The following is a 12,085-nucleotide window of genomic DNA, read 5'->3' on the forward strand; positions in this document are numbered from 1 at the left end:
GGGACTTACAGGTGCTTTCTGAAGTCAATGGATGTATCCTAATAGTATAGGTCATTGGGCTAATCTAAAATTATTTGAACATTTAAATGATTATATGACATTAGAAGATGATTTCTTGATCACTTTTGGGGCTGTCTGAATCTGTCAGACATAAGCCTTAGTGCTAAGTAAAGCTTTGCTTAATTTTTGTTAGTGTAGACTCTCGCTATATACTTCATTATGTGTAACTGTAGTGTCAAACCATCAAATCCCATTCAGTAGTTCTAGTATTACACATATTCTGAAAAGGAGTTTTTATTACTTTTTGTATGCATAAGATAGCCTACCCCTATTTTTGGGTTCTATTTACTATGTCAGACTCCAAAAGTCAAAGTCATTTGATCCTTCCGTAACAGGTAGCCCTGTAATGATTCACACTTTTAATTTTATGTTGTTAGAGAACAAGTGTAGGTGAACCACTGAAGACACGGCTGTCGTGAGCCAACAGTTCATACATGATCATAGCAGCGCTGATGCTATTTAAGGTGTTTAACAAGTTCTTGCTTTCCTATTAATGTTCAAACTTTTCAGTGCTGTATTTTTATGTTTGCTTACCTGCAGCAATGGGAACAAGACTGGGTGAGCATTCCACATTGGAGAAGTGACCATTCATACAGCACTCCATGCTGGAATGAAGGATCTGCAGTCTTTTAATGGCCCAAGTTCTAGGCTTTGTATACTGAAGTGAAGAAATGTTGCAACACCATGAGGCTGAATATTTAACACTAGCTCTCGCCAGCTAACTTTTCTTGCCGAATCAGTGTGTAATTATAAATACAAGTATTGATAACATGTCTACGACTCTATTTTTATTTGCTTGCTTTAAAAGAGGAAGAACGCATACAACTTTGAATTACCAACATGGGTTACTGCTTTAATTTTAAACAAGTTGCAGAATTTCATTGTCAACCTTCCTAAGATACTCACGCAGTTTTTGTGCATGTCTAAAAAGCACAAAAGGCAAATGCACATATAGCATACTGTATGTGCTTTATATGCACAAAAATCTATGTGGTATTTGCGGGGGGAAGGAGGGACTTCAGTAAAGCCTAGGTGACTTATTGGCAGGTTTTGTTTTGCTTTGTATAATCACAGTTCATTGCTGCTGGTTTCTATAATGAATCATCTTGTTACATAAAATGTCAGTTAATAACTGAGGGCTGTCAATATCCTTATGACTTTGCCTTTTCTATTGTCTTACTCTTATGACGATCTTTGGTTCTGAAGGAGTAAGAGTGTGAAAAGCTTTATTTTTTCCAGATATCTTTATATTTCTATTGTATTTTTTAGTTATGTAATATGTGCTACAGAATTTTTGTTATTAAACATCATCCAGAAATATCTAGGAGGATTCTGTATGAGAGGGCAAGAGACTGCCTGAAAGCTAGAAGCCATCTGTCCATGCTGTGTGTGGACTGCTCTCTTGCATGATGTCCAGGGCTTTCCCAAAGCTGTGAGAAGGTACACTATAATATTTATTGAAGTAATTTGGACTACGTAAGACAACATTCCCAGTCTAGAATGAGGATGAATACTTTATTTTCAGATCCTGCATGTGTCTTCCTCATCTTAATAAAGCCATGCTATGTGGTTTATGTAGAAAATGACTTGTGTCTTGATCAAAAGCCCATCAGAGATAAAAGGATACATAGTTCTTATTGGAAAGTTCCCTTTAGTTGCTGTGAGAATTTAAATGTCACGTATTTGCCTGCCTTTGATTCTGGAGATGCTCATTAGGAGAGGACTGTGGCCGACTGGTACTGACTTTGAGGTCTTTTATCCATGTCCCATAGGTGGAAGCTCTTCAGAGACTGCTTGGTGTTTCGGTAATCTGTGTATCTCAAGAAAAAGGTTTCAGATATATTTTTTTCAAAAGCAAGCTGAAAGTCTTATTTGATATAGTATGGATAGGTGCCTGAAAATAAATATAATATAGTATTTTAATGAAGATTTGGTAAATGACTAAATGTGATCTGCACAGTGTTGAAAAACCTGATCAGTTCGTCTTCTCTGTAGAGATGAAATCGTACATAACACATGATTACACATGCATGCAGATTTCATGCTCCATAACTCTTCCCTTTTTATTTGCCTTTCTATAATGGAGTGCATGGAATATGCCTTATTACAGAGTTGCTCTGTTAATTTGAATATGTCAAAAAGTGCCTATATGGTAATGCTAGTAAGGCAAATAAGATGAAAATTTGTACGTTTACTGTATCATCAGTGAGCATTTTATATAGCAACGTTTAAAAAAAAAAAAAATCTTATACCTCAAATGTACTTCATCTTTTTACAATCAACCAAGCAATGGCTCATTCCACCATAGCCACTGATGGGAACTTTAAAAACAAACAAACAACAACAAAAAAAACCAAAAACAAACAAAAAAAACAACAAAGAGTTTAACTCCTTATTTGCCATTTCTGGTAACTGTCAGAATGCAGGTGAGTTTATTAATTTAATTGGATAGTTTTATTTTACAAAGGTATGGAAAGTTTACGAAGCAGTATATAAACTTCTATCATTAGTTGCATTTGCACTAAATGTGATGTACTTTTGTGATTTATTCTGTAAATATTATTACACTACAGATACTATTTGTAAAGAATACATTTTACTTTTAGATATAAAGGCACTGGTACGTCACTACAGCTAGCCATGCCCAGAGTCGTAAGAGGCTTCTTAAAGAATATGAAAGTAGTTGCAAGATTGAGAAATTGGTATTAATTGACCTCTTTAAAAACAAATGAAAAAAAGGCAGTTCTCTGTGGGCCTCTCGGATTGTCCGTGTGCAAGTAGCCATTAGATCCTTCCTTCTGGAAGGGATCTTGCTTTTATGGTGTTAAAAAATTTGCCCCACCTCTTGAGTCCATTCCTCTTTTCAGTCACTGCCACATACCTGTGTGCTCAGAGTTCACTTCTTCCTGTTAGTGGATCAGTTGTATTTATACAGCTGTGATGGTCTTTGCAGAAGCAGCTCCTGACTCTAGAATGGTTGTTTTTATAAGCTGAACCGATTTGAAGGGCTGAGAATGCAGCAATCTTCTCCATCAGATAGCGTTCTGTGAATATCTGCATCTGTTTGGAGAATTTGGATGTTGCCAAACTAGATCTGAAGGAAATTACTTGATGGAACTTCTACTGGGAATGAGGATGAGATGGTCATTGTTATCCTGTCTGAGAACCTGAACATCTTATTTTGACAAAATTATCTGTGAAAAATGTGATGCACTTTGGAAAAAAAACAAAACTTTTTACTTAATTGGGCTGAGCTGGCTTATCTGAAGTTGTGCAGATTCTCTTTAATCAGAGTGTCCACCTGTATTTTTGTCAAGTTGTACAGAAATGCTGTATTTGAATTGCTACTGTTCATCTACAGACTTAAAACATGAATCATATTTTTGAGTACCTTGAGTGTGTAGAGTGTAACTGTTCTATAATAGCTTTATGATCCTAATGGTAAGTTTTAAAAATTACAAGAAGTTGGCTCTTCCATGTTACAATCACAAATTTAAACCAGTATTTAAAAGTGAAAAGTATTAAAAATTATGAAGAAAAATCCTGGTTTGTAGTTATTTTTAACTTTCAGTGCTTTGGAGAAACTTACTTAAAACATTTTACCTTTTAACCAACTTCTAGATCATGGATAAAGTTGTATACAATATTGTAATGTATGGAAAACATTTAACAGGAAAGCAGCTTGCTTGTATTACTGAGGTTATGGAGATGAAAACCTGAATGCCACATTAGTTTATGTATCAAAAAGCTTGTTTTGTGCTAGTGTATCAGAGGCATGTTAAAAGATGTTCTTTTACAGTATAGTCTTTAATATAGAGCACTTCCAAAGTATTTCAGCTCTTGTCTGTACAGAATTAAAAACATTATGGAAGTTTCCATGGGAAGAATAGAGATCCAGGACTGAGGAATGCCAAAGGATAAACTTGCAGCTTTTTCTAAAGTATGAAGGAATTCTTAAGAACTGAGATGAGCTTCTATAGACGAAGCTTTTCTTAACAGCAGAAATAGCCTGTGCCTAATGGATCAATAACAATCTTACCTGTATTTGTTATGCAGAAGTTTCTACTTCTTATGTAGTAATCAGTAAAGTTGTAGAAACCTTAAAAGTGTGCAAGACTGGAGGAGCAGTTTGAAATAACAGAAGGCATTACTTGCACAGAAAGGAAACTTATCTTCAGCTCAGCTGCATCAGGCCTCGGGCAATATATTGCAACAAATACAGAGTCCCGAGGTAAGCCCTGCCCTTGAAGAATGCAGTTACTTTAGCTGGCAAAAAAATCCCCCAAAATAAAAAGAATACAGTCGCATTCTTAGTCCCTTAAGTTATGCATGTAATTTAAGAAAAACATACTTTCCTGTAAGGAGAAGTTGAGCATTTCTGTAGCTGTCTGTGTAACTACAATATTATTTGACCCTAGATATAATAATTAGTTAGGGTTATGCCATGCAATTTACTAGTGTGTATTACCAATAGTATTGCTATTATCTTTAGTCTCCATGCTTTGAGCACTAGGTGCCTGAAAGTGTCCATTTTCCTTCAGCTGTAACCATTGATGCAGTAACTTTTTTTGCCTCTACACACCTGCCTCTTCTATGCATAGACTACAGCTAGAATAAGGAAGGCTGGTAATGTGGATTGCTGCAGTTTTTAAAGTTTAAACTAATTCTCCTTAAAAAGAACTATTTTAAATTATCATTATTATTTTTGAGAACTTAGACTATTATTTTTGAGAACTTAGACTAAGCATAGTCAGACCTATTGTCATCTATAATGTAAAAACTTCAATTAGGAACTTTACATTCAGTCTCCTTTTGCTTGAGCTGGTCTGCCTGAAATTCCATGTGGGATTTTCCTCTTTATCACCATTACATTAAGGTCAACACTCTGTGACTTATTTGCCCCTCCACTTAAAGAAACTTGGAAGGTAAGTTACCAAGCGAGTTCCTTTTGGATGCAACAGGAAGGACCTATGTACTTACTGTTTTCTGTGTCTTTGTACTTACAAGTACCTACCCTTTGAAAAGCTGGCATAGAATATTCAACTTGCCTGATCCATTGCACGAATTTCTAAAATTCCCTGTCACAAGAGAAAAGCCATGGATGGTGGAAGTCTGTGGCAAGCAATTCCTAACCAGTGTTACAGTGGCAGGATATGACAACAGCTCTGAGGGTTCGCACCTGCCAGGGTGGGACTGCAACTGAATTGCTGAGCAACCTGCCAAGTTCAGCTCCTTGGTGCAGGCAGAGCTCTGGGACCTACCCCTCACCCCCTGGGAAGTTATGCCCTGTAACAGGATCCAAGGAATTCCAGACTGGGAGGCCCAGGACAGTGGGCTGTCTGGTGGGGCTGAGTCATGGCTGAGTACAAACACAAGAATTGTAGGTGTGTCTATACCCTCCAGGAAGTATTTCCAGTCTAGGTAATGAGCAGTCACGCAGGTCACCTCATTGCTTGTAGCCTGTTGGAAATCATTGCTATGTATTCAAACAGTGGTGTTCTCCAGCAGGTGTACAAGTACTTGGTTGTCCCCATGCCTGGTATGTAGAGCCTGTATGAGTGGAACGCTTGAGATGCTGCACTCGGTGAGCACTAATCCAGCTGCCGTGGCTTATCTTGTCCAAACTCTGGTGTTGAAAATGTAGCTGTTAACTTGAAAGGTGCTTTTTTTTTTTTTAAGCTTTTTGCAGGAGTGGTCTTTGCCTTTAGTTGTCACATAGAGTTGTGTGGTGCTGAAGAGTGGCAATGTCTCTGACAGAGATTGGTGCATTTTAGTAATGGGTAAAATGGATGCCTTCTGTAGAGAACTTGAGAAATTTAAATAAGCTGCTTTGGCTGCTTTTCCCAGCCTTTATTTTGTTTGAACTGTATCTGAAAACTCTCAAACCTAATTCAAATATCATTGAAATATCGGGAGAGTAACTAAGCATCTTGCTTTCAAGAGAGGTGCTAAACAATCATCACCAGTTGAATTAGCAGATGTATGATGCTCTTAATTGTTTGATGTGTCAATTTTCAATATTGCTGCTAGGTGTGAGAAGTCTAATGATAAAAAAACCCATGTAATTTACTGCTTTCTCGTCAACCAAGACTGCCACACCCAGCTTCAGTGAAAAACATGGAACAGCCTTAAAAGATTTGAAAACCTCTTGCAATTGTAGTATTGCTAAATTAGTTTCCAGTTCTAACTTTGTTCATATCAGAAACAGTTTCACTAGAATGTACCTTGTGTCCTAGCTTTCCCCTTACATGTGCTATTACTGTGCTACTCTGTTGTAGACAGGTATACTCTTGCTCTTTTATACTGTGTAGTTTGTGGGTTTATGCTTGTGTTAACACCTCCTGCCTTAAAGGATATTAACTTCATGTGTTACTCAAAAGAAAATTTTGGATGACTAGGTAGGGTGCATGAACGGTGCTGTGGGTACACAGAAGGCTGAATTCTAGTAACTCGTGATGTTTTTGGATTCTTAGGCAATATGCTTTCTAACACACATCTCCCCAAAAGGAGAAGGAAAACTACCACTAGCAGCATTTACTGATCTTTTGAATGGTATTAAAGTGTCTGCTTCTCTTCACATCCACAAACGAAGGAGAAAACACACTCAGTAATTGCAGTGTACAAAACACTTGATGTGTAGTCCTTTATTCCCCTCCCCCTGTTTTGGTTTGCCCTCAAAAGGCTTTTTAGAAAAAAGCACCCTCTTCAGGAACACGAACAAACCCCCTCCCTTAACTGCCCAGCTTTTCAGTCACATTAGCCTTTTAGGGTCAATTTTCTCCAGATGCACTAGAGGCTTCAGTTGCTCAGCAAAATTCCTCATGTCATCAGAAACGACGTCCTGTCCTGCTGGCGCTACCACGTTGAGCTCCACCAGGTAGGAGAGGGAGAGCGGCTCGATGCTCTCCGTGTTTCCTGGCATGAGGATGCGGAAGATCTTGTACACCACGATCTTCATGATGCCCTTGCGGAACATGTGCCCTTTGGCCACAAACTCGTGGTCCATGCGGAAGCCCATCTCCACCAGAAAGTCCGTCAGGTTGTCCGAAGTAGCGATGTCGACGCAGTTGCGCACCAGCGCGTGGCGGTTCTTGTCGCCTATTTCGGGCTGGCCCAGGTAGCGCAAATGCCAGGGCATCCCGCTTTTGTCCATGGACCGCCGCGCCCGCAGCACGAAGGGGCTGGCCTGCTGCCCCTTCAGCAGGAACACCATCTCGTGGTCCAGGAACGTCTCCGGCTCCATGTTGTCGCAGAGGCCGCGCAGGCGGTGCAGCAGGCTCTCTAGGCTCTGGTCCAACACGCTCCCTGCGGCGGGCGGAGACAGCGCCTCGGTTACCCCCTCTCCTCCTCCCGGGTGAGCGCGGCTTCCCCCGCAGCGTGGGCCACCGCAGCCCCCCTCAGCCCGCCCCCGTCCGCCTCCCTGCCCGGCTCCCCGGGGGCTGCCCCTCGGCCGAGGCGGCGGCGGCGGGCAGGCCGGCCGGCCCGCGGCCCGCCGGGCGCTCTCCTCAGCGGCGGGAGGGATCTGCCTGCCGGCCCGCCGGCCGGCCGCTTACCTTGCAGCAGGTACTCCATCATGTTGATGGTGCCGCCCGTGACGGGCATCATGGTCACGGGGGGGGCCTCCATGGCGCGGGCCGCGGCGCTCCGAGCCGGCCGCGGGACTGAGGGCGGGCGGCGGCGCGGCGGAGGGAGCGGCGCGAAGGCGGCGGCGGGAGCGGCGGCGCCACCTCGCGGCCTGGCGGTGCCGCCGCGCCCGGGCCCGCCGAGGCGCGGAGGGGCCGCGGCCGCCCCTCCCGCCGGGGCCCGCCCCGGGGAGGGCGCTGCGCCGAGCGGCGGGCGGCCCCTTGCCCGGCCCTGGGGGCCGCCTCGGCGGCGGGGCGGGCCGGGGCGGGGGCCGACGGGCGGAGCTCGGCCGCGGCGGGGTCACCGCTGCCTCAGCCGCGCTGTGGGCGGGGGCCGGGGCGGCGGCAGCAGCCCCCGCCGTAGTCGCGCCCACCTTGCGGCGCCTCCCCTCGGGCTTCCTGCGCCGCGAAAGGCGTACGGCTGAAATTCTGTGGAAAACCTTCCTCAGAAACATCCGGATTTGCCGCTCGGCTGCCTGTCGGTCGGTCCGCCGGGAAGGCAGAGCAGCAGGGAAGGGGTCGGGGCGCCGCGGGGCTGCGGGCCGGCGTCCGGTCACCTGCGGCGGCCTGGGTGAGGAACGGTTGTCGGGGCGAAGGGGGAAGGCCGCCCCGGGTTGGAACGGCGGGCACCCGGCCGCTCGGGCTTCTCCTCCCGACACGGCAGGCTTTGCGCTGTCTCCGCGCGGAAACGCCACCGTTCTCCAAAACTAGCAGAAATGCGCAGTATGTATCAGCTAGATTTGGCCCTGCAGGCCCTAAAACGAGGGTTATAAATTTGACTTTTTTTTTTTTTCCTTAGCTGTTTTTATAACAAGCCTCCAAGCCGCATTGGAAAGTAAACAGCACGACTCTCCTTTATCAGTATCTCCACACGGTGGTGGGGTCCCCTGCATCCCCCAAATAAATTGTGTAAATATTAGCACAAGCCAAACACCCGCAAAATAAGAAATGGCATAAGCGTACTCCCCCAGGGCAGTAGTAATTTGTTTCAGCTGTGAGACATCTACGGAGCTAGCTTGGAGTACAGCCATGGAATTGAACTTGGCGGGGCTTCAAGGGCACAGGACAATCCAGGAGGGACCCAACTGCTGCTGAAGCTGGAACCACACCCCAGGTGGTTGCCACAGTGCGTAGGCGTTGTACGTACTTCCCCCATGGCGGGCGAGAGGCCTGCCTTGGAAAAAAAAGGTAAAAAACAGTCAACAAAAGGGTTAGGTAATGATTTAAAAGCTTCCTTATGCTTCTAAGAGAAAAAAAAAAAAATTAGGTTTTCTCTTGTATACAGATCAGCTTTAGTGTGGCCATAATGCAGTTAGAATGAAAGAATATCTACTGAGAAAGATAGCTAGGAAAAGAAAAATGAGTAAAAAAGTCACTTCAGTGTTTCACAAGGGATAGTGTCTAAGGCTCACTTCTTTCTGTGGTGATACAGATTATCTGTTCTGCCTAGCTGAGGTGCATGGTAGTGTTACTGTTACAAATATTTTGATAAAAGTTAAAATTTTATAAGCTGGGTTTGATTAAAAGGTAAAGATTGTACAACATAGGGGTTTGAAGCTCGCAGTGTAGTCATAGAAACTCAGGAACATACAAGATGTGTTGTATACAATCATAAGAAAATAAGTATTGTCTAAAATTAGTTAACCATAGAAACTTTGACAGATTTGTTAGTTTATGTAATCCAATACATGATGGCAAAAATCGTACTGTGCAGAATCACATAAGAGAGGTCAACTATTGGACAAAGTGAGGAAGACTATGGAAGACCACCAGAGGGCTTCTGAAGACCACCAGAGACTTCACTGCGCCTGCATAAAGGGACATTTACATACGCTAATGATTTATTGGAAAGTTGATGATTATGTATGACATTTCCCAGAAATTTAGTGAATATGTATAACAGGTGTGTATTTAATCTGTACAGTTAGACTAGCCAGGTGCACACACTAAGTGGAGTGATCCCCTGTGTGCCCAGCGCTGCAATAAAGGAGTGCCTGCTTCTTAACTTCTCATTGCTGTTAAGGAGTTTATTCCGGATTTCGGCCACATTACTACAAATGCCTAAAAAAAACCTAAGAGGATGTCTGCTTTTCTGTTTTGAAACTCAAATTCTTTTAAATTCCCCAGTTGCAGCTACCTCGAGTAGTTCTGCCCTGTAGCCTGAGGAGCTATGCAATAGTGCAATGCAGAAAACAAACATTACCCCAAACTGGGCAAACCCCCTGTAGGACTGGACGAAATAGGTGAGCAAAAGTGTCTCCCCTGCGGAACATCTCCAAATCCCCTCACCAGCTGTGTAAAAGACAGCAACGACACAGTCCTGCAGCTGCTGAGCTGCTTGTCACCGTGGGCTTGGAGGCTCTATAGTGCACCTCCGTGCCTTAAGGTATCTTAAAAAGAACCTTTTTTTGCAGTTGTTGAAGATAAGAGGCAGCAGACACAAAAGACAGTTGGTCAAACAGATGGTGGAGGCAGAGAGAAACAGAGATAGAAATGGAGGGTAAACATGTTATTCCCAGCCACCTACCTAAGTTCTGTTCAACTCCCCTTAAAACCCTTCTTATACACCTGGCTGCCTCAGGGAAATGGGATGCCTGTGCAGGGCCAGACCTTTATGTCAGCTCTGTATTACAACATTTCAAGTGCATGGAGCAGAGCCCTCCCTGCAGAGCTCCTGCAGTTCAGAAACATCTGGTGAAACGTGCGATCCAGCCATGTTCAGACATTGAAATAACATGAACAGTAGGGAGGGTCAGTTAGATATAAACTGGATGTAAAGTTTTTTTCTTCCTCATTACTAAAACTTGGATTATTTTCTCACTCATCTCACAGGCTTTGGGTCAGAATCCCCATTTGGCCACCTTTATCGATCAAAATTGTTTTCAGACTAAGCGTACAGCACTCTCCATTCACTGGTGGTGAATTAATAACAAAAGGTCTTCCACCCACAAATCTGCATGCGAGCTTGTTGAAATTAACTGCTGCATTCAGTTATGTAATAGGCAATTTATATAATCAGTTCATTGCATAATTTACATTTTTTAAAGTTGTTGACGGAATTTCAAGGCTAGGATTACTCAAGTGATTTTTTTGTCTTAACAGGTACCTCAAGGACATTGGGTTGTTCTTAGCCATTTCAACACAAGCAATGATGTGTCAATAGCTGAGGGACTACCTTAAATAAAGGGACTACCTAAGCTAACAGCACAAAGACAGAGAGAGAAGTCAACAAACGTCAGGTAACTGATGATTTATTACCAGCCTCAGTATAATACACTTTATGATTTATTCCTCTCTACCTTGCAAAGCAGGGGTGGCTCCTCTGAGAAGCTGTTAGAAGTTTCCCTGGCTCCAAGTCGGACCCACCTCTGGCCAAGGCCGTGTCCATCAGTGACGGTGGCAGCGCCTCTGGGGGAACAGATTTAAGAGGGGAAACGTGCAGTGGGGGAGGAAAATCGAATGTGAGAGAAACCCCTCTGCAGACAGTGAGGTCAGTGAGGAAGGAGGGGAGGAGGAGCGGGGGAGGAGGGGATGCCCCTGCAGCCCGTGGTGAGACGTCAGGCTGTCCCCCCCCCAGACCATGGAGGGGAGCGGGGGAGCAGATGCCCACCTGCAGCCTGGGGAGGAGCCCACGACGGAGCAGGGGGACGCCCCCCAAGATGGCCATGACTCTGTGGGAAAACCCACGCTGTAGCCCATGGGAAGGACTCACACTGGAGAAGTTTGTGGAGAACTGTCTCCCATGGGAGGGACCCCACACTGGAGCAGGGGAAGAGTGAGGAGTCCTCCCCCTGAGGAGGAAGGAGTGGCAGAGACAAGGTGTGATGAACTGACCACAACCACCATTCCACATCCCCCTGTGCTGCTGGGGGGAAGAGGTAGAGAAAACTGGGAGTGGAGTTGAGCTGGGAAGGAGGGAGGGGTGGGGGGAAGGTGTTTTTAAGACTTGGTTTTACTTCTCATTATCCTTGTTTTGATTTGATTGGTAGTAAATTAAATTGACTTTTTTTTTCCCAAGTTGAGTCTGTCTTTTGCCCGTGACCATAAATGGTGAGTGATCCCTCCCTGTCCTTGTCTCGACCCACAAGCTTTTCTTTGTATTTTCTCCTCCTCATCCCACCGAGGCCAGAGAAAGGGTGGGAGGAGTGAGTGAGCAGCTTCATGGTGCTTTGTTAGCAGTGGAGCTTAAACCACGACGGCTTGATAGACTTGCCTAAGTCCAGTCTTTCACCCAGTGGTCCTAGGAGACACTGGTCATTGGTGTAATTTTTATAGTACTGTTTTTTCATCCTGGTGTTCTAGCTCATGAAAATGGACTGACTTTGTACAATTCTCTAGAAGAATAAAGTAGGTAAGGAAGAAATTCTTTACGATGAGGGTGCTGAGACAGTGGAACGGGTAAG

At 44.2% G+C, this 12,085-nt stretch overlaps 2 protein-coding genes across 3 annotated transcripts in view; one reads left to right on the top strand and one right to left on the bottom strand.

The window, feature by feature from the left end:
- CERT1 (ceramide transporter 1) overlaps window positions 1-3,601 on the top strand; it is a 74,343-nt gene extending 70,742 nt beyond the window's left edge. For both annotated transcript variants that reach the window (XM_075021209.1, XM_075021210.1), the window contains one exon: window positions 601-3,601. The gene's annotated coding sequence lies outside the window, so the exon portion shown is untranslated. The remainder of the gene's footprint in view (window positions 1-600) is intronic.
- Window positions 3,602-6,655: 3,054 nt separating this feature from the next.
- Window positions 6,656-7,772, bottom strand: MED18 (mediator complex subunit 18). Its single transcript, XM_075021211.1, has 2 exons — window positions 7,614-7,772; window positions 6,656-7,365 (listed from the first exon to the last, which is right to left on the bottom strand). The coding sequence occupies exons 1-2, from the start codon at window positions 7,684-7,686 to the stop codon at window positions 6,812-6,814; spliced, it is 627 nt and encodes a 208-aa protein (XP_074877312.1). The 5' UTR covers window positions 7,687-7,772; the 3' UTR covers window positions 6,656-6,811.
- Window positions 7,773-12,085: the final 4,313 nt, after the last annotated feature.

The sequence above is a fragment of the Buteo buteo genome, chromosome Z (assembly GCF_964188355.1).
Source record: "Buteo buteo chromosome Z, bButBut1.hap1.1, whole genome shotgun sequence".
NCBI classification, from domain to species: Eukaryota; Metazoa; Chordata; class Aves; order Accipitriformes; family Accipitridae; genus Buteo; species Buteo buteo.